This window comes from Piliocolobus tephrosceles, chromosome 5, assembly GCF_002776525.5.
Source record: "Piliocolobus tephrosceles isolate RC106 chromosome 5, ASM277652v3, whole genome shotgun sequence".
Lineage (NCBI taxonomy): Eukaryota > Metazoa > Chordata > Mammalia > Primates > Cercopithecidae > Piliocolobus > Piliocolobus tephrosceles.
This window is the reverse complement of record NC_045438.1, coordinates 165,093,491-165,121,369: the sequence shown is the minus strand read 5'-3', so window position 1 is coordinate 165,121,369 and position 27,879 is coordinate 165,093,491. Positions and strand designations below refer to the sequence as shown.

The 27,879-nt window shown below is 48.7% G+C and overlaps 1 protein-coding gene across 2 annotated transcripts in view; it reads right to left on the bottom strand.

The window, feature by feature from the left end:
* The window catches only part of SLC22A23 (solute carrier family 22 member 23), a 183,799-nt gene that overhangs the window by 35,388 nt on the left and 120,532 nt on the right, over positions 1-27,879 (bottom strand). For both annotated transcript variants that reach the window (XM_023221087.2, XM_023221088.2), the window contains exon 4: positions 13,247-13,415. In XM_023221087.2, coding sequence (XP_023076855.1) covers positions 13,247-13,415 — 169 coding nt within the window. The remainder of the gene's footprint in view (positions 1-13,246; positions 13,416-27,879) is intronic.

Sequence of the window (27,879 nt, the reverse complement as noted above, 5' to 3'; positions counted from 1 at the left end):
TCTAAAAAAAATAATAAATTAAAGGCTAGAGTTGAATTAAGTACCAGTTTGGGGAGTATCTTTAGCTTCTTTTGCAAAAAATATAAGCCTCAAAACTTTTGCAAAAAATATAAGCTTGGATTCTGTACATCATCTTCCACTTGGATTTTGTAAATGTTAGTTCTGTTTGGTATTAAAACAATAAGGTGGCTTTCACTAAACTTCAGAATTTAGAGAGAAGGGATGAGTATCATGAAATCAAATAAAGACTGGCTCTGAGGATAGTTAGACCCAAGGTTTTCCTAAGGCAAATGAATTCCTTGAAAATCTCTTGGGAGAAAAAGTGCATTCATAATTTAAATGACTATGCTGCTAATTCATCTGTTACAAAAGCTCACAACCTTGTGTCTCTTTTGTCTTTCGAAGTGATATACACTGAGGCTCCAAAATTCTGCTCTAGAAAAATTATGGTGGAAATCTCTTGGGAGCCCTGGGTTTGTGTGCCAATTTTGTAGCCCTGGGCAAGTCACCTTATTCCTTCGGGCCTCAGTTTCCCCACACCTGTAGACCGGGGTGTGGAACAGCACCAAGGTCTTGCCTGGCTTCAACACTCTCCATCTAGATTAAGGGCTAACGCTCACTGTCGCCTCCTTCCGGAAGGTGAAGAAGATGCTGCTCCTGACAACCCACTGAATAAATGCACTTACGCTGCTTCAGGTTTTTGCCAGACCAAATGAAGTCAGTGCCTAAAACGCCTTTGGAGTCGGATTTTTCATGATTAACCAACTCTGAATGGATAACAATTGGCATACATTTAAAACATCCCTCAGTTCATATTAGAGGCAGACGAATACCTGGAGTCCAGTTACAGATTTATCTACAATCTATAACCTTCCATGGAGCTGGGTTAACGTTCTCCCTCTGTCTGCACCTTTCGCTTGTTTATCCATAGAAGCAATTATCAGGCTACAGAAAATAAAAGGCACACAGAGCCTTCAAAATAGAATGTGGTAGGGGGATTAATTTGGCATTTTTGCAAATGATTTTTAAAAAGTCTGATGCTGTACAACAATGTGAGGAGGTAAGTGGGCTTCTGCTCCTAAGCAGAATTTTATCGACACCTCTATGTTAGCGGCCTCACCTCCCAATGAAGCGAGTCACAACACCTTAGCCAGTTCTGATGGCTGAGTGAGGCTGCCCGGATGGCACTCAGGACTGCCACTCTTTAGTGCTGGCCGTGTGGTCTGCCAGAGTCCCCAGGGTCAAGCAGATGGGCAGCTGGGTCCCCTTGCCCTCATTCCAGCCACCATGTGGACGTTTGCTAGACGCCAGCATGGCAACACCCTAGCAACTGACCCTGGACACCTGTCACCAGAGGCCCACCCACTTGGTCTCTGTCAGTTGCCAACAGCCCAGCCCCACCACCCCACAAAGCGCGCGCATGTGCATCTCAAACCGGCCTGGAGCAACCCCAGCTTCCGGGTGGGAGCAGGGTGGTGAGATGTACTCTTGGGGCACACCTTAGCATGGGGGACAGGAAGGACGAAGGCTGGCACTGGGGATAGTCACACTGGCCTCCACAGCAGAAGGTCAGTGCTCACTTCCCCCTCCGCAGGAGTCTCTCCGCTTCTACTTGCAGGCATTTGTGTTGACGCAGGGGTTCCTACTGTCTTACGCAATCTCTGTGGAGTTGTTGCCTGAGGGCTCCCTAAAATTCCATGCCATCAGCAAATCCCAAAATACCCACTTACAGAAAGCATTTCAATCTCACTTTTAATTGCTCCATTTTTATGATTGAAATATGGGTTACCATTTTATTTCCACATCTGCCTTTTGCCAGTATTAACCAATCTTTCTCCCATTTAGACAGTTTGTAGGCAAAAAAGATTTGACCAAGAAATTTTTTTTAACGTTTCCTATCGATCTCTCAAATTGATTAGTGGATAACTTGTAAAAATAATTATTGCCCATTGATTCAAGCTCCCGGAGACTGTGTGGTGTTCACGACTCACCGCTTCCATTTTCCTTTGAGGAAAGCATTTTCCTGTGTGCTTAACTGTTGCTGTAACTGAATTCAGTTTCCCTCCTCTCACACAGGGAACCCACAGCACTTATTTTATCTGTAATAGAGTCTCTTTGTTTAAAGCAGAATTTTGCCCCCCTTTTGAAATAAAACTGTTTTTAGTAGAAGTTGTTGTGTCTGTCAAGTGTGTTTGGGCAAGAAAAAGAGGCTGATACCTGCTGGATTATGTATGTATAAAAATTCTTGGCCGGGCATGGTGGCTCACGCCTGTAATCCCAGCATTTTGGGAGGCCAAGGTGGGCAGATCACCTGAGGCTGGGAGTTCGAGACCAGCCTGACAAACATGGAGAAACCCTGTCTCTGCTGAAAAAACCCCGTCTCCACAAAATTAGCTGGGCGTGGTGGTGCATACCGGTAATCCCAGCTACAGGGGAGGCTGAGGCAGGAAAATTGCTTGAACCCAGGAGGCGGCGGGTGCGTGAGCCGAGATTGTGCCATTACACTCCAGCCTGGGCAACAAGAGCAGAATTCTGTCTCAAAAAAAATTCTTAAATGGTCTTTTAAAAGTCATTTCAATGATAACAAGAAGCAAAACTAATTGATCAGCTTAACCCATTTTTATTGAGCCCCTTTTAGGGCAGGTACTGATACCCCAATAATTTTAAGAAATGTTTTTGTCAATGTTAAACAATGTACTTAAATAAAAAAGAGGGCACTGAGGATTCCTCCCAGGACAGAAGTGTAGCTCTGCCAAGTAAATGCTGCTCTCAGCAGCCCAGGGCCCTCCGCTTGCCCGGCGTTCCGGGTCCCTGGGCCACAGCACCCCGGCTCGGCATGTGTGACTGGGCTGAGCAGCAGGTGGTGGTCCCTGTGGCTCTGGAGTCCACCTGCTGGAATTCAGACCCTAGCCCCACTTACTAGCCATGGGGCCTCAGCAACACCACATCTCTCTGTGCCTCAGTTTCCTCATCCGCACTGGAGGCCGTCCGTCCTGGTCTCTACCTCAGAGGGTCTTCAGGAAGATTTAAGGAGTTAAGTTATGTAAAGTGCTTAGCAGAGTCTAAGAAACAAACCTCAAGAGATATTAAAAATCAGTATTATTCTGACCAAAATATTTTTAATGATATATAAAAAAGCCAAAAAATTAGGACTATTTACATATTGGAATTGTGTGTGTGTTTTTAAAAATGAGGCATTTATTTAACCTGAGGTCATTTAATGTTTTATAATAGCTTTCTTCATGAAATTAAAAAAATTAAAACTCCATGTAGCATGTCCATTTTCTTCCTAAGGGTTTCTGCATGGCCAGCCTCTGCAGTGTCTTCTCCCAGCCAGTGTCCTTTACGGCAGCACACTCTCACGTCCTCTGCGCTAGGGTTTACCTCTTCATTCGGGGAATCGGTTCTGTTCCTTACTCTCCAATGTTATGCAGTGCAGCGTGATCCTTCTCTAATTTCCTCATTATTTCCCATACTGCTTATTATCTTCTTATTGCTTTCCCAGGTGCTTTTGATGATCACGCTGATTGCCAGCAGCTCTTTCCTCTAATTCACCAGCTTCACACATTCGGCCCTTTGCGTTTCTATCTCCACGCATTTCATGCCACACACACACATTAGGTGGGCTCGAGGTGAGAATATTTTTCTATGAGGTATGCACCTGATTAGAAGTCTTGGGGAAAGAGCAAGAAGACTGCACACAGTCGCTTCCCGCAGGGTTGGAGGGATGGATTTGGGTGTGGAAAGCACTTTGCCAGCAAGATGCCCTGTCTGTGCCTGCGGGGAGGTCGGGGGAGCAGGCTGGGGAAACCTTTCCTGCTCGTGAGCCTGGAACACTGCCATGACTGAGGACTCCTCAACGTGCCTGCATGCGTGCGGGTCCCCACAGTGCAGGGGAAATGCACAGAGCCAGCACCAAGCTTGTTTTACTTTCTTTCATCACTTCCAGGAACACTGATGACTTCTGCTGTCCAAGGTGGTCAAGGTATCTGCTCCCTTCATGGAACTGGACAGGACCATCAGATCTCACAGGCCCTTCGAGGATGGCATCTGTTTCATTTCACTACACAATCTCCAGCCCTCTTTTATGTATGAAAAGTGTGTGTTCCACCGGGCGTGGTGGCTCACGCCTGTAATCCCAGCAGTTTGGGAGGCTGAGACAGGTGGATCACGAGGTCAGGAGACCGAGACCATCCTGGCTAGCAGTGAGCCGAGATCACACGACTGCACACCCGCCCGGGGGGACGGGAGAAGACGCCACTCCCAAAAAAAAAAAAAAAAAAAGTGTTCCGCGCAGTTGAGTCACAGGATTTTCTTTTCTTTTTTTGTTGAGACGGAGTCTCTCTCTGTCGCCCAGGCTGGAGTGCAGTGGTGTGATCTCGGCTCACTGCAACCTCTGCCTCCCGGGTTCACGCCATTCTCCTGCCTCAGCCTCCCGAGCAGCTGGGACCACAGGCGCCGCCACCATGCCCGGCTAATTTTTTTTGTATTTTTAGTAGAGATGGGGTTTCACCGTGTTCGCCAGGATGGTCTCCATCTCCTGACCTCGTGATCCGCCCACCTCGGCCTCCCAAAGTGCTGGGATTACAGGCGGGAGCCACCACGACGGGCAGAGGATCTTCTTTTGCAACTTCTTATCATCATTTTTCAAAATACGTTAGGACCTTTGTGTGTGCTTCCCAAACAGCAGGGCTCAGCGGCGTCTCCGGAGCCCTTCTCAAAACACAGGCTGCCAGGCCCACTGCAGGCGTTTTTACTCAGCAGGCCTGGGGCTGGGGCTGGGCCTGAGATCTGTGTTTCTAGCAAGTTCCCAAGTGATGCTGATGCTGCTGGCCCAGGGACTGCACTTTGAGAACCACTGGCATTTGAAAATCAGTTCTGAATGCTTTTCCCACATTTGTGAGTGATTTGGTGAAGCTTTTTTCATTTCTTGGTTTCCCCACCTACAAACAGGAATAAATCTACCACCTCTGGTTCCTCGGATCCAGGAAGAGCTAAGGAATCCGTGAGTACTATGGTTAATACATCTTCACACGTAAGAAGCGTGCAGCTGATGTGAAGAAAAGCACATTTCTAAAATGTGAAGACACAATCAGCAAACATCACAGTGCACGTGTCTGCCACAAGAGAGACATAAGATACCCAAGCGCAATGTTTCCTTTCTTTGCCCCCCTGTTCCATGAGGGCAGGACTGTCTGTCTTGCTGACGATGACACCTCCACCCCTGGAGAACACTGCTTGAAGCGCTCACGTGTTGGGCTGAGAGCCCTCGCCGGGGAGCTTGTCAAATTAGCATCAACATTCTGCACCTGCTCTTAGAGCAGACGCGCACATTGTTTTTTAAGAGACAGGCTCTTGTTCTGTCACCCAGGCTGCTGTGAAGTGTTGCAGTCATAGTTCACTGCAGCGTTGAATTCCTGGCAAGTGATCCTCTCACCTCAGCCTCCTGAGTAGCTGGGACATAGGCGCGTGCTCCCATGTGTGGCCAGTTTTTTAAATTTATGGTAGAGGTGGGGTCTCACTTTGTTGCCCAGGCTGGTCTCGAACTGCTGTGCTCAAGTGATCTTGCTGCCTCAGCCTCCCGAAGTGTTGGGTACAGCCATGAGCCACCATGCCCAGCTGCAAATTTTGCGTTATAAATGATAATGTGTACTCAGTACCCTTAATTTACCTGATGAGGAATGGTGATGGCATGCACCAATGTTTTGGGATAGTGGCACTCACATCTCCATTATCTCCAGAAGTCCTTACTTCTTGTGACTTCTTCCAAACCACTTTAGATAAACACCATGTGGGCAACCTCTCCAACAGCCTTCTCCTTCCCTTGTCGTTCCTCAACAGTGCATTCCTGGGCAGGAAACCTGATGTCACCCTGTCCCACATATTACCTTCCTGATCTTCCATGCTACGGTTTTCTAGGATGTTCTAATGTAACGTAGACCTGGACCTCCAAATATAAGACCAGGCTGTGTCTTGCACAAGGGCTCCCAGCTGAGGAAGGAGCTCTGTCATTAAGCCATGCACCCAGTGCAGGCTGTAGCCACCTGGAAGGGGCACCTTTCCCCAGTGTGTACAATTTCAGAGCAGCTCTTGCACCCAGCTCCCTCTTCCATTCTGGCACCTCCCGCCACCTGTCTTCCCAGCACATCTAAGCGGAATTCCTCCTAGATGCTCCTAGATACTACTCCCTTCTTCTTGTGGTTTGGATCTTGCATCTTCCCCCCCAACCCCTCGTTTGTTGGCTGTGACCCTGCAAGGATTTCATGTTGATTCTGGAAGAAGGATCAGTCGGTATGACTTCCTTCTAGATGAGCACTAAAGCCCTGCTGCTCTTTACTGAGTGACAATAAATGCCTGGGCAAAATGACTAAAGATGCATTTCTCTTCAGGCATCTGCGTCCATCAGTGGAATTACCTAGCGCTTTGACAGGGTTTACTTTCGGGTGAAAAACACTCACAAGTGTCTCTCTTCTGCTGCTGCTCCTTCACAACTGAGTGCTCAAGTTTGACTCTGCAAAGCACACGAGAGTACCAAGTGAGCGTACCCTCCCATTCTCTGGCCACCAGCTGCTGCAGCTCTTTCTTCACCTAAAGCCCAGCCGGTCCTGCCATGGCCCAGAAGGCTCAACATATTATAAACATCCCCAGGCAGCTCGTGCAATGCCATCGCTCACCTATCTTGGCTCCACTTGCTGGGGCATAAATCATTCACGCGTCCCATCTTCCCCGCATCACCAGAGACTCCTCCTGGGCTCACTGCACCCCCGCCAAGTCCCTGCCCAGTCTCTGGGTGCATCGTGCTGCTGCTGCCGCTACCACCTCTTCCTGGCCAGCGTCTCCACCCTTGCGGTCATTTCATTCCAGAACTCTGGAACTCTGCAGCTGCCGCATATTCATCAAGCCTTTGTATTTTCTGTATTTCCTAATGTTTTCACATCTGGAGCTTTGCTGATTCTAAAGAGGCTGCTCCTCCCAGGGTTCGCTAATTCCTAGACAGAGTAAAAGATTCACCTGCAAGTGTACTTTTCACACACAAACCAACCCATCCAGAGCCGATACCCCAACCACTTCCTGTGTCGGGCTCTCACACATGGGCCACCATCCGCCTGCCCCAGTCACCGCGGGGCCAGCTTCCAGACACCTAGGGGCAGCCCTATGCCCACGAGCTGCAGAAATGATCAAAATACCAAAACTGAACCTGCACAGCCTGCCCCACCTGCTCCTCCTGCAGAAACCATGATAAAGGCTCCTGTCCACGTTTTCGCTTCCCCGTCTGCCTCCTGACCCACCTTGGTGCTTCCCAGGAGGCCCTGTGTGGCCCCACGTACCCCCTCCTCCTGGGAACTGAGAGTAACAAATGATCTTCCAATGGCAATTGTGTCCTGACCTGCTGACCTCAGTATACCTGGATCATAATAAAACTCACATCTTTTTTTTTTTTTTTTTTTTTTTTTTTGAGACGGAGTCTCGCTCTGTTGCCCAGGCTGGAGTGCAGTGGCCGGATCTCAGCTTACTGCAAGCTCTGCCTCCCAGGTTTATGCCATTCTCCTGCCTCAGCCTCCCAAGTAGCTGGGACTACAGGCGCCAGCCACCTCGCCTGGCTAGCTTTTTGTACTTTTTTAGTAGAGATGGGGTTTCACCGTGTTAGCCAGGATGGTCTCGATCTCCTGACCTCATGATCCGCCCGTCTCGGCCTCCCAAAGTGCTGGGATTACAGGCTTGAGCCACCACGCCCGGCCTAAAACTCACATCTTAACACAGGCTCGGCCTCAGTCAAGTCTCCTGGTCACCTCATCTTGTCACCCTCCATAGGAGGATGGCAGGACAGGGCTTGGGCCTCCAACCCTCCTGAGCTTCCATGTTTCTTAAAGCTCTGGCCTCCCCATCTCAGGAAACGGACCCAGCTGCCATCACTGCCTCCTCTCTCACCTTTAAGAGTCACCTCAGATCCATCAGCAAGTCTCACCCAGGCCACTCTCAAAGCATCTCTCGAATCAGCCCTCCGCAGGTGACACCCAGCCTTCCCCAGTGCAGGCACCAGGATGTCACACAGGCCAGTGTGTGTGCTACCTCTGTCCTGGCCCTCGCCCGGCTCCACGCCTTCTCCACAAAGCAGACAGATGGGTCCTCACAGAGCCCAATCCGGGGCACAGGAGTCCCCTGCTCAAGACCCTCCAGTGCATCTTTATGTCTTTGTAGAATAAGCCCGTGCTCCTCAGACCCCATAGGGCCTGACCCCACCTGCCTTTCCAAGTCACCTTCTGTCCCCTCTTGTCCACTACGCTCCAACCACGCTGGACTTCCTCTCTCAGATCCAGGAGAAGCCGAGCGGAAGCCAGCTTTTGCCTTGGCTGTTCCCCTTTGCCCAGAACACTTTTCTACCCAGAAGTTGGTTTGACTTCCTCTTTCCAAACATTCAGGCTTCAGCACGAACATCAGCCCCTCAGAGGGGTCTCTCCTGACCACCCTACTCGGTACGTAGCACTATTTAAAAGCATGTTCCTCATGTGTGTCTGGGTTCTTCAGGCTCCCGCCCGCCTCTGCCACGCAATGTGCTTTTCAGGCGATCAGAGGCTTGCTCTGGAGATGTATCTAGAATACCTGGCCCCGGCGACAGCATCGGCATGAGGCCGTGTGGCTGCTTAACAAATACCAGCTCCCTTCGCTGCCCTGTCAGATTCCTCTATTTTCCACAGTTCCTGAGATGCACACTCCCCAGTCTGTAAGTTTGGGTCCTCTTAGTGGATTCCCCGTGGATCTGTGACCTTTGCTTGTGAGCTCTTCTTTAACGAGAATTTTCTTCCTCTGAGTCCTGAATGCCTCTGTGGGAGGCTGTATTTTGGACCCTGAGGGGTCCAGTGCGCTTCACTGGTTCTTACACTGATATCTCAGCCTCAGGGAGCAGCTGGAACTTGGAACCCACAGCCCTGGGTGGTGCAGACTTCAAGGCTCCAGTTTCTTCAGGGTGAATCTTTTTCTGCTCACGGTCCAAGGCAGTCCGCCAGCTCTGGGCTGAGTCCCTGTGGCAGGCAAAGATCTCCCAGTCCTGTGGCCATTGACAGTTTTGCCTCCTGGCTTGACTGAAGGAGCTCAGTTCTAACTGCATCAGAGGCCTGGGAGTTCAGCTCTAGACCCCGGGCAGGTGTTGAAAGCCAGGCTCCTCACAGTTCTCTCTGGTTCAGATGCCCTGGGAGCTGCCTCTGTGTCTGCTCCTGCTGGGACTCCCTCCTGGGTTTGACCCCTGGGAACTTCCCTTTCTTGCACTGGAGCTCAGCCTTGTACTTCTAAAAAATGCTGTATTCTGTCCAGCATTTATGTGTGTGTGTGGCAGGGTCCCTGTCTGTTCAGTCTACCAGCTCAACCAGAAGATCCCTTCTGGCCAGTCCCCATACGTTTGTCGTTACTACCCCTACCCCAAGAAGCCGCCCCTTGGGGACTGTGCCTCGGGCAGCTTGGTTTCTAGTCCTTGCTAATGTACGTGCTCCCCCATCTGCTCTTCAGAGACACAGCACTCCAAAGCACCAAGCACGCTGCTGGGCACCCTGGTGCATGCAATACTTGTTCACTAAAGGAAAGTAAGCAACCTTCAGTATTTTGCTACCAACAGCCGGTCATGCTGGCTAGTGCTACAGCTCACCCCTCTCCCCAGCGGGCCACTTCACATCCTGTCAAACAGCAGAGCCCACTGCAGCAGATAGGAGGAAGACGATAAAAAAGGGCAGGCAATTATTGGCTTTTAAAGCCAATAATTCTAGTGGAGCCTTTCAAGGCTGGTAAGCAAAGGTGGTTTACATTTCTCACCACTAATTTTTTAACCTGCTCCCATTATACCCAGACTTCTATATATATTAAGAGGATGCAGTAATAATAATAGTAGTGACTAATATTTAATATTTATGAGTACTTATAGAGCAGACATATACTAACCACCTTAATAGTAATATAAATATGAAAATAATTATGATTATCATGGCAGTTAACATACATGTGGCACTAAGTGACAGGCACCGTTCTAAATGTCTCATATGTTAATTCACTGATTTCTTCCAACCCCATTATTGACCATGATGACTCACAGCTGGTGAACCTGAGGCACAGGGAGATGAAGTGACTTGCTCAGGGTCACACAGCTATTAAGTCGCAGAGGTCCAGGCTCCGTGTCCGAGCTTCCCTTCAGACTGCCCCTCCATGCATATCTTTTCCGTGCGTTATTTCAGTCTTCAAAACAACCCCATGAAATAAGAACTATTATGACCCGCTTTTCACAGACATGAGAAAATGCGGGCTCAGAGAGGTGTGAAGCAGGCTGGAGGCAGCACAGCCAGTTGCTGGGCCAGCTCTACCCAGACTGCAGAGTTGGAGCTGTAAGCGGGAGGCAGAGCACCTCGGGACCACCGTCCTCATGCACACACATGCACATACACGCACACACATGCACACATGTTTACTTCTGCAAGTCCCCTGGATGTCTATTCAAAAGCTATATAATTTGTTTTTAAAACTGTGTATTTCAAAGACTTTTTCTGAGGTTTTAGAGTATATTTAAATAAATGAATGCCTTACTTTGCCTATCACTAAACCTCAGTATGTTTCTAAAATGAAAAAAACAAAAACCCGGCCCTTCTCACATGGGTCAGCCTGCATAACTGCATAACTGGAGCTGCTCTGGAAAGACCTTCTCTGCCACTTCTCCCTCGTCAGGTGTCCTCCTGCCTGCGACAGGTGGGAGCAGAGCCTGGGGTGAGGGAAACGACCCTGTCTGACCTCTCCTCTCAGGAGTATGAGTCGCCAAGGGGCTGTGCCCTGTTCTCCTAGTCTAGGAGAGAACACTGGTGCAGGCCAGCAGCAGAGGAAGTGGCAGAGAGAATCTGCAGGGATAGGGACGTAGGATGGAAGCTGAGGGAAGACAGGGGCCTGCGGGGTAGACGGGGTGAGCTGTGGCACCAGCCCGCATGACCAGCTTTTGGTGGCAAAATATTGAGAGTTGCTTGTTTTCCTTTAACGAGCAAGTATTTATTGCATGCACCAGGGTGCCCAGCAGCCTACGTGGTGCTTTGGAGTACTGTATCTCTAAAGAGCAAACCAGGAATAGGGACCAGGCAGGGGAAGACAGGAACCAGGTGTGGCAAGAGTCGGCCGCTTCAGGTCCAGGCTCTGACATGAGTCAGTGGGGGTCGGGGACCGCAGTTCTGTCCTTAGAGGATGGGCTGCTGAGATATGAGGGTGGAGCCATTTACTATCGCCAAGTGCTTGCCATCTGTGACTGGTACAGTGGGAAGCACAGAGAAGCATTTGTTAGACAAATCAGCACCCCTGAACTCCCAAACAGCTAAGCCCAGCAAAGGCTGCCACAAGGGAGGGGGCAGAAAGGCTGCCTTAGGAGATAAAAGGAAGAAAGCTGCCCACTCCATCCTTCTCCAGAGAAACTATTGCTCATTCTCTGCTCCTGAAGGCCCTGCTGGGGCAGGAGGGCTGTCCTGGAACACGCTTGTGCTGTGGGGGGTTTGAACATCCGACTCTGGGACAAGAGCTGGAGGCGGCCCCGGCAGAGGAGCTCAGTTCTGGCAGCGGCGGCTGCTAAACGGCCTCTCTGGCAGGTGGCCTTTCCCATCTGCTATTGCTGGCCCCTGCTGCTGCCGAGGTCCTCATGACACAGTGAGCAAGAACCAGGCTTTTGGCCGGGCGCGGTGGCTCAAGCCTGTAATCCCAGCACTTTGGGAGGCCGAGACGGGCGGATCACAAGGTCAGGAGATCAAGACCATCCTGGCTAACACGGTGAAACCCCGTCTCTACTAAAAATACAAAAACTAGCCGGGCGAGGTGGCGGGCGCCTGTAGTCCCAGCTACTCCGGAGGCTGAGGCAGGAGAATGGCGTGAACCCGGGAGGCGGAGCTTGCAGTGAGCTGAGATCTGGCCACTGCACTCCAGCTCGGGCGACAGAGCAAGACTCCGTCTCAAAAAAAAAAAAAAAAAAAAAAAAAAAGAACCAGGCTTTTGGGGAAACCACACCCGCACCATCGCGGTGTATCTATTACCCACCCCCGCACCCTCTCGGGGCATCGACTACCCACACCCGCACCCTCGCGGGGCATCTGCTACCAGGGCAGGGGCGGGGAGGCAGTACCACTAAGCCAAAAGATAGGTGCTTTCTTCCCTCCCAGGCACCTGAGCAAAGGAAGCTCAGCTCCCGCGAACCCTTAAAGCAAGGATAAGACTGACTGATGGCCAGAAATTTGGTTTTCATTGTTGACTAAACAGTAGCAACACAGGGTCACATCCATAATCTACTTATAGGTCAGGTGAGAGTATCAGCATGGAGGGGGATGGGAAGGAAGGGACAGGAAGAGAAACAGCATTTATAAAAAGGTAAAACAATCATTTTCAGGGTCAACATTGCTCTATCCATGGAGCAGTGGTTTTCAGTCTTGACTTAACATTAATTCCCTGGAGAGTTCTTTAAAAAACCCAGTCGCCCAGGTCAAACCCCCTTTACCAGTGTGTTTAGTGCCTTCCCCCTGCCCCCTGCCCGGAAGCCAGCAACTCAAAAGACTTAAGGTTACCCATAGTTCAAAAAGGCATATTGGACTGCTATTGAGCAGGGGTGGGCAAGCTATTTTTTGTAAAGGACCAGATAGTAAATATTTTCAGCTTTATATAATACCATCCTGCTGCATCCACTCAACTCTGTGTGTAGCCAGAAAGCCATAGGTAATACCTATGTAAACACACGAGCATGTCTGTGTTCCAATAAAACTTTATTTACAAAAACAAACAGTGGGCCCAATGTGACCCACAGGCTGAAGGTTGCCCACCCCTCACCTAGAAGAGATAGGGAGGCTTTTCTAAATCACTCCTTTAATATCTCCAAATTCCCCCCTCCTAACACAAGACCCCCACCTCCCTGCAAATCCATTCATAAAAATTCATGTCAGAATAACCCTGTGGGGTGGGTAGCTAGTAGTTGTAAAGCCAGACTGGCCAGTGGATTTGCAGATTTTTCGAGCTGGGTGAAGGGCACGGGGGACTCATTCCACTCTTCTGTCTACTTTTGTGTATAGTTGAACATTTTTCCAAGACAGAAAGTTCAAAAAATAAAATTTTTTAAAAAGAGAGGAAAACCTTCTCAGACAGAACCACAAGCTGAAACTAGCGGGAAGTGTGGGAATCCTGTGTCCTGCCCGGGGCTGGGCCTTCAGGAAGCATGTGCAGACGCACCAGCCCAGCGCGCTGTGCAGAGGATACTCACGACCAGTAGAGCAGCATGAGCAGGAAGGGGCAGATGATGAGGGCCTGCAGCACCTGCCAGTCCCGGCACAGGGCGGCTAGCCCAGGCATGAGGAACTGGCCCGCCATGGCCACGAAGCTCGCCACCATCGTAATCATGAACCGTTTTCCAGGGGGGCACAGCTCTATTCCTAGAACACAGAACCAATGAGAGAGAGATGAGTGCCCCGCTCGACAGCCTGAGGAGTTCTGGGTGCACTTGGGCCAGTGCACTGCTCAACCCACCAATAACTGAAATTGTTTTCATCTGCTGCCCACCACAAGTGCCCTATGTGGTATGCCAGTGTTTTATGGGCACATTGAGGCTCCAACTGGGAAGGGAAGCGAGATGGTGGTTCAAGGCCACAGGGCTAGTCGGTGACAAAGGGATGCTATAATTCAGAGGAGTTTAGCTCAGAAACCAGGAAACGGTGCTGCCTATGGGACAGATCGCCCATTGTTCCCGCTTCCTCTGCTCTCCAGATGTCACTGAGCTTGCTATCCAGCGTGTTCCCCTCATGCCCATCCTGTTGCCATTCCTTCCTGTCCATGATGCTGTATCAGGGGCCATCTCGACCTCTAGACAGGATACCAGGCATGTCCATATACTCACTCCCACCCACAGGCACCACCCGCCCCTTCTTCTGCTTCTCACTCCAGGGCTCCTTGAGCAGTCCGAGCTCCAGGCAACCTACTCACACTGTGAGACAGAGGGAGACTGAGTTGAGTCGCAGTTTGTCTATTAAACAAGCCAAAAACCAACAATAAGGCTGACTCAGATCATACAGCAATGACCCTACCACAAAGCCCCTTCTCCATGTGGGCCACTGCAACACAGTTGAGTCGTGCATACTTTCTCTGTCCCTATTGGACAACTTCCCCTGGGCAAGGCCCATGTCTAATTCATCTTTGTAGCTCCAAAACCAAAAACAGTATCTATTTTCTACAAATGCCCACTGAATAGAGGGGGGACCACGGCCCCTCTTATTTGCAAGAATCTATTCTTTTACTTTGACCTTGAGTCAAAAAGATGATCAGAAAACTTTAATCTGTGGCACCCAAGTGACAACCAATACAGACCTCCTACATGAATCACCATAATGAAAGCCCTAGTAGAAAAAGCAGCTGAGTTATATATACATATATATATACATATATATATACATATATATACACACACATATATATACACACACACACATATATATATATATATTTTTTTTTTTTCCCCCTTACAGAGCATGTATGTTTATTTGCTATTCTCCGGCTATATGTAGTATTCTCTAAAGGTTTCTTGCCTGCTTGCTCTTTTAAACATAAGGTAAAAGAAGAGGAGGAAGGAGGAAGAGGGGGAAGAAGAAGAAGAGGAAGGAGGAGGAAGAAGACAGACCCTTCGGAGAGAACACTTTTATGCCTGTGTGTTGGAGGCTGTTCGGATGGTGGGCTTCATGCATCAGCTGTGACGGCTCATCTGCTGGCTGTCTAGAGACCACAGCAGAGGTAGGAGGTCAGAAGGCAATAAGGGAAGCAGACCAGAGAGAGAACAGATGAATTACGCTTGGCTACAAGGATATCACCAGCCCTAACAAGGAGAGCGTGCTATGCCCGCCAATTCCTGCAGCAGCTCATCTGCTGGAAAAAAAAAATAATGCCATCAGAATTTCCATTCCTGCTCAGCCACAAGCAAACAGATCATCATCATAGCCATCAGTGAACAAGAGAGAAACCAGATTTCACTGATGATTGCTTATAAAGAGGTTTCTACCATTTAATTAGGAAAACAAGATTAAATGGCTCACTCCTGGCCATTTGCTGTCATGCTGTTCCTTTTGGTACCATAGGTCAGGTTCACTTAAAAGATCACTACTTAGCAGGGTCCAGATCTGGCATTTCTGCTCTTACAAACAATAAAGAAAACGAGGTCTTTTAAGAAAAGACTAACAGTTGTAGGTCTTGTTTTCATTTTTTAAACACAAGCAGTAAATTGGCTGCTATGGAAACCAGAAATCTACATTAGCCATGGTAAATTCAGTGTTGGAAGCTCGGCATGGGCTAGTATCAGATAAAGAAATTCAGCACTTGGCCTTCCAGGTAGCCTTTAAACAAAGTCAAAGAGATAATGTGGAAATAGCATGATGGCGTCGTATCAATGGTTTACTGGTACAGCAGACATATATTGCTTGCTGTTTTTCTCTTCAATACTTCTCTTTAATTTAGTGACATGACACAATGAAAATATCTGCAACTACACTTCTTTTACCAAAATCCCCCTTTGGGATGTCTAACCCCACATCCTAATTACACTGATGTGATGTCACACAAGGGATCATGAGGCCACTTCCCAGACCAGGTTCTAGGTTTGCAGATGAGCAGGGAAAATGGTCCCTTGCGGGGCGAGTCTGGCTTCAGTCTCCCCTTGCTACAAGTGAGTTGCTGTGGCTGGCATATCTCTTAGTGTGACTGTCAATATGACAGTTATTAAATGGTCATAGTTTTTCTTCCAAAGGTTCTCTCAATCTTCTCCTATACGTAAGTGGTCGGTGTGGCCCCTAACTCTTTGCTGCCTAAACTGTAGTGTGTGAACCTGCTGTGTCGGTATCACATGTGAGCTTGTTAGAAATGCAGCCTCTCAGGCTCCACCCAGACCCAGAGAATCAGCATCTGCATCTTAATGAGCTCCCCAGACAACTCCTTGAGAAGCACTGGCTCACCGTATTTCTCCCAAACTGTACACATGTGTTGCCTGGCAGACACATCTGTGGGAGCTGAAGAAGTGGAATAATTTGACCTCTCCACTCCTGTTTTTGCTAGGAATCCTAGCAGAGCCTTGACTTTATTTCGTCAAGTAGAAAAATGCAGGGCACTCCAGCAGAGACTTGGTATTTTAGCATTCCTGCCGAGGCGATGGAAAAGCACAGTGGCTTGATGGAAGGACACAGGTGTGGCCATCTCAGTTAACTCCTTTTTTGTGGTTGCCTCTCCAGAAAATCTTTCCAAACTGCTTGAATCTAACTATATTCTGAAGGTGGCTATAAAGATGTTTTTGTAAAAGAAAGCAATGATTAAGAAACTGCAGGCACTTGAGGATTGCCATTAATCACAAGTTTCTCTGGAAGATGACAAATCAGTTTTTTTGGAAGTGGGAGAGGAAAGAACACATGAGGACATTTAAGCCTTGAGTCCCAGCATCCGTCAGGAGGGACGGGGACTGCAGGTAGATCATTTTTGCTGGGCTCTGTAAGTAGAAGCATTTGGGGCAGCAGCTCCCACACCCTGAAGATGGTTCCGGCTCCCTGGCCAGGGCCACTGGCCTTGGGCTTGAAAGGCAGGGAATGATGTCCCCAATCCAACTGTCCCTTCAGGGCCTGGATACTGTGGAGAGCAGATCACTCACAGGCAGGTATCCACAGTGCCCGTGGAAGACCTTGGCTGGCAGCGGTGTCCCGGTACTTGCTAGAATCAACTTCTTTGCCAGTGGAGCCAAACCCAAATCCTTTGAGTAGATTTTCATTTATGGGCAGCAAGACTCCCCCTGATGATGTAAAACATTTAAGGGCCACAAGAAAATGTCTTGGGTGATGCAGCAAAGATTCAAACATTGAACTATCTCAAGTGGCCAGCATGTAGTACTTCCACTGCTGTGGTTACAAGCCTGGACTCTGTAGCCAGAGTGCCCAAGTTCAAATCCTGCTCCTGGTACTTAGAAGCTGCGACCTTGGTTCAGTCAGTTAGGAGTTCTGTGCCTCAGTTTTGTTGTCTGCAAAATGGGGTTTTGTGAGCACTAAACAGCATATAGTGCTAGAATGTAAGTTCTATGTGTTATAATCTCACACATTATTTTTCCAGATTTTGGAATACTTGCATATAGATTAATGACATATCTTGGACAAGGGACCCAAGTCTAAACACAAAATTCATTTATGTTTCATATAAATCTTATACACATAGCCTGAAGGTAATTTTATAAGAGATTTTAAAAAATTTTGTTCATGAAACAATATTCTGACTGTGACCCCTCACATAAGGTCACGTGTGAAATTTTCTACTTGTAGTGTCATTTAGGTGCTCAAAAAATTTCAGAGTTTAGAGCATTTCAGATTTCAGATGTTCTGATTAGGAATACCCAACCTGCATAACAATATAATTATTGCCAAGTCACTCTTTGGTCTCATTCGACATGGTGAGATCCTGTCTCTAAAAAACAACCAACCAACCAAACCACCGTTACTTTTCCACTAACACCTTAACGAAGAATGCCTACAAGCTACTCTTGGCAACTAGACACACTTTGTCGATGAGCAGAGAAATGACTGAAGGTTGTGAGAATGAAACAGTACGTAGCTGAGACTGAACTGGGGCATGTGGTCAGTGAATCCACACGGACCACGACTAAGTCTGAGCACAGAGGCTGCCCGGAGGCTCTGATAGAAACGTGACATTGTTAGGAGGCCACAGCTCTGGGAGATTCGCTTTTCAGAAGTTGTGAGATGCTTACACATTTTCAGGAGGAAAAGAACATTGTACTTCCCAGGATAGTCACTTCATGGGAAGGAGGACGAAGGCCTGAGGGAGTGGGGTGTGGGGGTTTGACGTGTCATGTGGCGGGGGCTGCAGTCGCAGGCATTTGCTCAAACACGAACCCCGGTGCTGCCGGGAGAGGGCTGACTTTGAGGGAGGGGCTTCTAGATAATTTGGGTGGGTCTCATCTCATCTGTTGAAAGCCCTGAACACAGAGCCGAGGCTTCCTTGAGGAGGAAGAAGATTCCACCAGTGGACAGCAGTGCCCGCCCCCATGCCCTGGCGTTCTGATGGCTGGCCCTCCCGCTGGCCCCTCATGGATGTCAGCCTAGCCACCCCTCACAGTCGTGTGGGTCAATTCCTCACAGAAAATCTCTAAATAGATATCTCCTGCTGTTTTCTTTTCTCTGGTTGAACTCTGAGACAGAGGTCAGGGGGTCCTGCACATCACACAGGGTCACACGGGGCCTCCCGCAAAGCCCATCTCCGAAGCTGCACCCCCCTCCCCTCCCCTTCTTACTCCCCGCTCTCTCATCCTGTCCCTGCTTCTCTTCGCTGGCCAGCCTGGACCAGGTCCCAGCCTCACAGGGACCGTCTGTCAAAACACCAAGCTCAAGGGACCGTCTGTCAAAACACTGCAGCACCCAGGGAGGAGCCCCAGGGAAAACGCAAAGCTCTGAGCTGTGCTACTGGGCAGGGCTCAGCCCCAGCTCCAGCGGCTAAGGCATCTGCCCACCAGACATACCAGGGGTGACCAAAGTTTTAACATTCTCCCCCCACCTCCCTCCCTCCCCACAAACACACACACTGATCTAACTGTTCGTTGGATTCAGTAATTATAAATCAATTTTTAAAAACCCTTTGAAGCCAATCTTTAAAAAAAAAAAGGGGGCCACCCTGCCATAATGCACAAATGAGTAAAACCCAACACTTACTCTTTCTCAAATACGTCTAAGAAACCCCTGAATGCTTGTGACCGTAGGGAGAATATACCTTTTCTTGGGATTGCTAAGTGCTCCTGGCTTCTCTGAAATGAGAGTACAGGATTTCTCTGGACTGGAGTTGGCTAGGAACAAAGGAATATATTAAGTTGACTGACAACACTTAAGCCAGAGGACAGGAATTCGCAGAATCGTGCCCGCGGAATAAAACGTGCCACGCAGGGCACGGGATGAGGCGCTGGCTCTGGCCAGCGGTGGGGGGTTAGATTTCTCCTGGGCCTCTGCTGGGCGGTGTGAAGTTACTCAGCAGCTCTGAGCCTCTGTGTCCTTGTATTCAAGGTAGATAACGATCGTACCTACCACATAGGGTGGTCATGAGCAAACAACATTCATGAAGCACTCGAGTGCACCTGCCTCGTACTGAAGCCACGGAAGGCTTCCTCACAGACACCAGGCCACCCTGCTAAGCGATCAAGCTCTTCCATCTGGGACCTAAACTATACTGTGTTTTAGGCAAAGCTTGGTCAAAATGGACTCAGACAATGCAGTGTGCCAACCCCGCGTGACAGCGCTCTTTTCTTTCTGGGCCTCTGCTGTCCAGGGAGGGCTGGCCAGGCTGCTCGGAAAGATAAGTGTCTTGTGGCGAAGGGTCTTTGACCCGCCACAGGCCTGCCACAGGCCATATCTCCCTCTGCAGGGCTTCATTTCAGCCAGAAAGCCATGCGCAGACCCCAATGACTCCTAATTTATACATGGGATTCTGAGGAAAGCCACAGAGCCGCAGGGAGGTCTGAGTCGAGCAATAGCAAGGCTCGCAGGAGAGAAGAGCTCCCGATGAGCCCGGCAAGGACGGAAAACCCACTTCCCTGGCACCTTCCACCTCCAAATCCCTTTGTGAGAGAAGCCAGCCCTTGTGACGTCCCAGCTGTGCTGCCCTGGGCTCTCCGCAGGCCAAGGCCACTCTCGGGACAGGGAGAGTCTGCACAACTCACCGGCAGAGGGAGGTGAGACGGGCTCAGGAAAGGACAGCAAATGCCCACACTGCTCAGGCTCCCAACTTAAACACAATTCCTGGAACAGGCCTGCGGAATGAGAAATCCATCCAGAGGCCCCTGTTGAATGGCCTGGCCATCCTCTTCCAAGGGCAAGCCTCCGCGAAGGCCGACTGGGCCACTAGGACACAGGGGCTTGGGGATCCCACTGCCCAGCCCAGCCCCAGAACACACAGGATTCAAAGAGGCCACTTCTCCAAACCCGCTGTCCTTACAAGTGGACCACCCCTCTCCTCCCTCTCCCAACCCTCCTCCATTATCCAATAGACTAGAAGCCCATTTCTACCAGCAGAGGCAAAACGTGGAAAGGAAGGAGGTGCAGCTTTCTCAACAGAGACTGGAGGGCTGGCCATGCTGCCTGCCTCGCTGGGCTTCCTCCAGCCTGGTTCCGGCTCGGCCCTAGGCTGCTGATGCCCACCTGGAGAGTCCTCTGAAGACAGCCCCATCACCCTGGACTGCGCCCCTCCCTGGCAAGGTGGAGAACTGCAGGGAGCTGACTCGCTGGCCTCACCGTCTCCCGGACAACCATGCCAGCCTCTCTCCTCTTCCCTGCACCCTCCCTCCTTCCTGTCGCTCCCCAAGGAGGCCTGGAAGTTCACACCACTCAATAATTGCTGCCAGAGGCAAGGACGCATGGCCCCGAGAATCCTGGAAAACAGACTTTGGGACATGTGATTGTGGAATTCCTTATTATAGCAGAAAGGCCTGAAATTGCCAGTCACGGAGACCCAAATAGCATTTGAGGGTATGACTGTAAAACGTTGCTATTACAGCTCGACATCTTCCCTTCCACGTGGAAGACATCCTTTTTCCTCTGAACTCAGGACCTCCCAACCCAAAGGAATGGTCAGAAGAATCTGAAAGAGTAGTTTTCTCCATTTAGAGAAAGAAAAAATTTAAAAACCAGAGATATCTTAAGTATTTCTTACAAATCACATTCCAGTGTCTGTTAGACATGGGGACATGGGCATTAAATGCTCAAATGCAGAAATACTGAATTAATTGTCAATTGAATACCTATCATGTCTGCAGTACTAGATGAACTAACAGCTCTCACTTGCTGAAAGCTAAATGCTTTGGGAGGTATTTTTCATGCATTCATTTAATCTGCGCAATGACTGCATTATGTAGGTATTGTTTTTAATGCCCATTTTACATGAAAGGACCCTGAAGCTCTGGGTGATTAAGTGACTGGTCCAAGATCCCACAGCTAAGAAATAAAGAAGATGGGAGTTGAAGCCAGCTTCCCCTGTATTACCCCATCTCTCTGTGGGCAGAAGCTGCCTTCAAGTACGGCCTCCTCTGTGACCCACCAGAATCTAAACTCCAAGAGGGAAGGGCTTCTTAGGTTTTGCCTACTGCTGCTCCTCAGAGCCTAGGACTGTGTCTGACACACACCAGAAGCTCAGATAATTGTCGCATGAATAGATGTAAACGTTTTTTCCTCTCTAGCTGTCACTTTACCTGTGCCCCCCAATCAATTATAGTCACCATGGAAGAGATTGGCCAGCGAATCTGTAGAAGCTGGCCTGGCACCCTACATGGGAACTCATCAAAGTCTACATCATGGTTCTACATGTTCATATGTGGATAATAATTTGAGAAAAATCAACCATAAAACCCAACATGAGCCACAGAGTTCAGTTTCCTTTCAGATTCCTACTACCTTCTGTTTTTTCTTTAAAACTAACATTATAATGACTCAAACGAGGAATAGGGATTTAAATGCTCAGCAACCTCTTCTGTTTAAAAACAAAGACTGATGCTCAGCAGTCCATGCTTATGAATTTAAATTAATGACACTTTTAGTCTCCTAGTACTTAAAAACAGCAGAAAAGGCCAAGAAGAGGAATGACTTCAAATATCAGAATCCGCTCCCAGCCACTGGAATTCTTTCATTTCAGGTCTGTCGTTCATTTTCAAGCTAAGTGAAGGAGCAGAGATGGGACAGAGTGGCTTTAAGGTGGAGAGCAGTTTACCACCCAGGTTTTCTAACAACCAGTTCCAAAGTGACAATTCCCAATCCTCAGTTTTTCTGGTGGTATCCATTCTATGGATCAAAATCACATGCAGTGAGTGACCATGTTTGTATAATTATTATTATTATTATTATTATTTTTGTCACCCAGGCTGGAGTGCAGTGGCTGGATCTGAGCTCACTGCAAGCTCCGCCTCCTGGGTTTACGCCATTCTCCTGCCTCAGCCTCCGGAGTAGCTGGGACTACAGGCGCCTGCCACCTCGCCCGGCTAGTTTTTTGTATTTTTTTTAGTAGAGACGGGGTTTCACAGAGTTACACAGGATGGTCTCGATCTCCTGACCTCGTGATCTGCCCGTCTCAGCCTCCCAAAGTGCTGGGATTACAGGCTTGAGCCACCGCGCCCGGCCCTGTTTGTATAATTATATCACACTTTTGAGCAAATGGAAGCCTCACAGGCCTTCAGATTTGAAACCTCTGAGGCATGTGGCCAAATAGACGAGCCCTAAATTACTTCAAGCTCTGTCCCATAACAGCCTGCTCTTAGTTCCCTGGCTGTCAAAGGGCAGGGAAGATTATCTGACTTTTATTTCTCATCGTCAGTGCCATCATCAATTGTCATTATTTTAGGAGCTTGGCAAGCATCAGGGAATCAAGGGCTGGGCGTATGGCAAACAGAATACATCTCAATACCAGTTCATAGCATCATTACTGTGTAACACCTAGTAATAGTAAATACATTTTACTCCTTGGCATAATACTCCTAAATAGAGAAGAAGTATTAGCAACTTAGTCTTTCTAAGTAAGTCTTCCTTTTCTCTTCTCTCATTTTCCCATCTTCTCTTGCATCTGGATTTAAAAACACTTTTCTTTTGAATGTTCATACATTCACAAAGAAGAGAGAATCATGTCATGAATATTTTGTTTTGCCCTTGTGGTTCTTCTGCCTTTTTCTCTCTCTTGCCTGTAATGTTTTAAATCAGATTCCTGAAATCATGTCATTTTACTTTTAAATACAAATATGTCTCTCCTAAAAAAGACATTTCACATCTAACGAAATTAACAGTTATTCTTTAATATTATTCAATATGTTGTCTGTGTCCAACCTACTCAATTACTTTAAAACAGTCTCTTTAGAGTTTTTTTTTTTTTTTTTAATCAGGATCCAAACAAGATCCACATATTACATATCTTAATTCTCCTTCAATCTAGAGCAGACCCTCTTTCCCCATGGCACTTGAAGAAACCGCTGGTTTTACGTGACTTTCCCATGATGTCATTCACGTGTCCCTTCATGCCCTGTTTTACTCTCTACACTGGAAGTTCCACCTAACGTCTGGTGAGACCCAGGTCCAGGTTTTCGGAAGAGCGTGTTGCAGCTGGTGCCTGTGCATCACGGTGCTGCCCTGCAGGGGGTCACCTACTGGGAATGGCGCCACCACTGATCCATGGAGCAAAGCGGCGGTGCCTCCGTCTTGCGTCCTAGAGTCGTTCGCCAACATTTTCCCTAAAGGTTTCATTAGGGAGTGCAAAATGGTGATTTCATCTTCTAATTCCATCCTTCACGGTGCACTGTTTTCACGTTGAATTACTTTGGAAGGAAGAACTTGTACTCAGCAACAAGGGCCAGCTCTTTGCCCTGAAATATGGTCAGTTTGGAAGAGGCCGCACCATAAAATCACAGTCACTCTGGGTGATGGATAATTTCACACCACACGTCCCCCTCCAAGGGCTCCCGTTGCACTCAGAGTGAAAGCAAAGTCTTTCACAGTGACCCACATGATTTCCACCCCTCCCACATCCCTCAGACCACATCACCTGCCCCTCCCCGCCCCATCGCTCCACTTCAGCCACACTGGCCTCCCTGCCGCTCCTCTAACCCAGTGAGCACATCCCCCTTCTGGGCTGTGCACTCCCTGTCTATCCTCCCCAGAGTTGCATATCTCCCTCCTCCTTTTCTCAGGTCTCTGCCTAAGTGCGATCTTGCCCGGACACTTTGCCCTGACCATGCTATAAAAAAACGGTAATCCCTGCCCTCTTGCTTCACCATGTTGCGATCACACGGAGGAGAGTGTGTCCCGGACAGTGGTTTGCAAGTGTGGCCCCAGACCTGCAGCAGCAGCCTCACCTGGGGCCACCATTTCAGAAACACCGAGTCAGGGCCCTTCTCAGTCCTACTGTATCAGAAACTGCGGTTGGGTCCAGCAATCTGTGTCAACAACCTGTGCAGTAATTCTGACACTGGCCCCATTGAAGAACTGCTGCAGTGTGCTTTGCAAATATTAGCCACCGAATTCTCCCCATAAACGGATGAGGTTGGGAATGGTGATGATGCCGCTTCAGGGAACACCCTTTGAAAAGCAGTGTTCTGAACACTGCAGAGCTTTATACATCTCAGCCCTGAGATCCCATAATTAATTTTTCCATTGTAGCATTAGCATATTAAAAATAAAACAAAGCAAAGCTGCTTTGGAGCTTATAATGCCTATTGGCCTACTGGCCTTGGGGTAACTGGATGTTGGCTTTTTTTTTTTTTTTTTTTTGAGATGGAGTTTCATTCTTGTTGTCCAGGCTGGAGTGCAATGGTGTGATCTTGGCTCACTGCAACCTCCGCCTACTGGGTTCAAGCTATTCTTCTGCCTTAGCTTCTCGAGTAGCTAGGATTACAGGCACCTTCCACTGTGCCCAGCTAACTTTTGTATTTTTAGTAAAGATGAGGTTTCACCATGTTGGCCAGGCTGGTATTGAACTCCTGACCTCAAGTGATCCACCTGCCTCGGCCTCCCAAAGTGCTGGGATTACAGGCCACTGTGCCCAGCCTAGATGTTGGCTTTTTAATCAATAACAGACATGTAACTTTTTTTTTTCCAATGAATAAAAGACTTCTTCCAACACCCAAAGGGCAAGGCAGGCAGAAGCACAAGAAACCTGAAGTTGCAAAGAAATTCAAAATTTCTCAGCCTATTTCAGATGAAAGGAAACTCAGAGAACACCCACCAGGGTTGGCAGAGTCAAATGCGAGGCAGATAAGGAACGTGTGAAGCCCGCTGGGCGCTGGGGCGGAGCCTGTGGCACATCGCCTGGTGCTTGCCCAGTTTAAAGGCCTTTAAATTCAATTAGAAAACAAAACACTGTCTAGGTCACACAGAACATGAGCAGGGTCAGGGTCTGACTGCACACTGCCAGTCTGCAGCTGCTGATCCTTGTCCAACCTGTTCATTTTATTCAAGGGGAAAATAAGGTCACAGAGTTACTTGGTAGCAAAAGCAAATTGTGATTTCCACACCAGGGGCTCTCTGGGGCTCTCTGGGCCTCTCGCCACCTTGCTTTTGGAGAATACAAGTCTCTAGGATTACTTTTGGATTTTTGTAAAAATGGAGATGACAATAAAAACAAAAGTTGAAGTTGATAGAACATACAGCAGTTAAAATTAGCTTCCTCCTCCTCTACCAAACCAGAAAGTCCTTTCATGTTCTATTCAGCATAATGGCACCAGCTAATGAAACAAAGGGTCAGATCAGGCCAGCAACTGGAAAGGGGTTTTCAAGAAACAGGTCTGTGATTGAGGAAAATACTAGCAGGTGGGAGCAATAAGTGGTCTTCCTCTAAACCCAAGCGAAACGGTGCATCCTCTGCAGCGGCGGAGGCTCTGAGACCTTCTAACACCCATGCCGTCTTGCTCTGGTGCCATCTTGTTCTTGGGCCATCTTGTTTTTGACAGAGCTTGTCTCACACAGTGTCTGCCTTTGAATTTCTGCCCATGTGGACAAGGCCATGAGGACTCTAACACTACAGAACACTAGTTCTCAGCCAAGTCCTGCACCAGGAATTTAGTGCCAGCGTCCTCCCTGAGTCTCAGCCATCTCAGTGGTGAATTCCTCTCGCTCCATGTATCAGGTGGGGACAAAGCCTCAGTGAGCTCTTAGTGAGGCTCTCACATCCCCCACAGGGGACTCGGCGGGTCACAGTGCGTGTATCACAGCCATGCCCTGCTGCGTGCACAGCTGGGGCTGGCAGATACATGCCGAGCTGGGGGCTCTTCTTTCCTAGGGACTCCATCTCTCCCTCCAGTTCTAGAGATTGGTGCAAAAGTCATTGTGGTTTTGGCCATTATTTTTAATGATAAACACTGTAATTACTTTTGCACAAAAAATACCGCAATTATTTTTGCACCAACCTAATTAGCTATGAGTTTATAAATGAGCTGACTGAAATCTAGACTCTTCTCCTAGAAGTGGCTGCTGGAAGTTGTAGAAAATGCACACACACAGATTTGCACCTCACCTAACTCAGCAGTTCAGCAAATGTTTCCCAACAAGGTGGGAGGCTGCGAGTCAGAATGTGTGTGTGATCACTAACTTGGCTGGCGGGAGGGAGGACACAGCACCTCCACACCACATCCACATTGTGCTCACCTGGACCGCCACAGTCACCTCTGACAAGGACTTCTGCTGCCAAATAGCTCTTCCCTTTAATCCATCTGACACCCTGCTGGCAGGTTACTGCCCCTAAAGCCCAGCTCTGTTCTATTTCAATAGCTAAAAATGCTATGTCAGTCCAAATTCTGAGCCCACCAACCACGGCCCTCCATGATTTCGTCCCAGGCCTATTCCCCTTCTCACAGGCTGCTCTTCTCACGTAACCCAATGTTCCTGGCAAGCCAGATGGTTGTAAGCCCTACACTGCCAAGCTCCTTGGAAAGGAGAACCACAGTCTCACCCGTGTCCTTCCTAACATCTAGCATTGTATTCAGCACTTACCAGATGCTAACACTGCCTGAATCAGACCACAGAAATGAGAGAGGCACAACTTCCATGTGGAAATTTATTACCCAAAGTGTTCAGCTAACAAATTGAGTAAATTAAGAAATGACTGTAGTTTTTTTGTTTTGTTTTTGACAAAATCTCCCTCTGTTACGTAGGCTGGAGTGCACTGGTATGATCATGGTTCACTACAGCCTTGACCTCCTGGGCTCAAATGATCCTCCCACTTCAGCCTCCCAAGTAGCTGAAGCTACAGGCACATGCCACCATGCCCAGCTGATTTTTAAAATTTCTAGCAGAGACAAGGTCTTGCTATATTGCCCAAGCTGGTCTTGAACTCCTGAGCTCAAGCAATCTTCCTACCTCAGCCTCCCAAAGTGCTGGAATTACAGGTGGGAGCCACCGCTCCTGGCAGACTAGCTTTTATTAAGCATATTTACACAAGGGCATGAGTATCCGTCATAAATGTAGCCTCTGAGGGCTCTGCACTGAACACACACGCACAGAGTTCCTCAGCGCTGCCTCAACCACAGGAGAGCCAGGAGGCCTGTTCGTCGGAGCAAATCTCCAGCCCACCCCACACAGCGGCACTCAGTGCCTATGTGTGCCTAAGGTGGAGGTGCCACTTACAGAGCTGCCAATGGTGCCGCTGGGGAAAGTGGTGAGTATTCAGGGAGGCCGTGTAGGTGCCAGGTACTGGGCACAGTGCCTTTTGTCATCTGCACAACAAGCTCTGTGGTAAGTGTTAAAATTCCTTTTTTTTTTTTTTAATCCTGCTTTGTCCCACCCCCAGTGGGACAAGGGCTCTCTGCAAGAGCCTGGTGGGAAGGTAACAAGAGGCAACAGGGCAAGGACCTGAGCAAGTGTTTCCCGTGTATATGTGCTCGGGCTCCACAGAGGGCAAGGACAGCCCGGTGTGGCGACAGGCGCACAGAGGCCACAGGCTGGGCTGGCCTTGGTGATCCACGGGGACTCTCTCAGGTCCTGGGTTTTCAAATTTGTGAAAGGAATGTGGAACAAGATCACAAAGTTGTGAAGGGGCTCAGAGTATGTCACCTTGAAATACGGAAATATGCTACTTTCGCATAAGGATTATTTTGAGTTGAAGGCAGTTGGAGAAAGAGCAGATGCAGGAAAAGCTTTCTACCGACCTTTCTGCTCAGAGGCAGGGCACAAACATCCCCTTTGTGAAGCTGTCACCCCCAGACTCCCTCCCTTCTCCCACAGGAGCAAGAGGAAGTGAGATGACTCATGACTGGGGACACTACCGACTTGAATCTGCATAAACAAACCGCACGAAATAACCCCGTCTTCCATCGGTTTTCCCCACGTATTTACCTTCCCACAATTTACCGCTCCTAGAAGC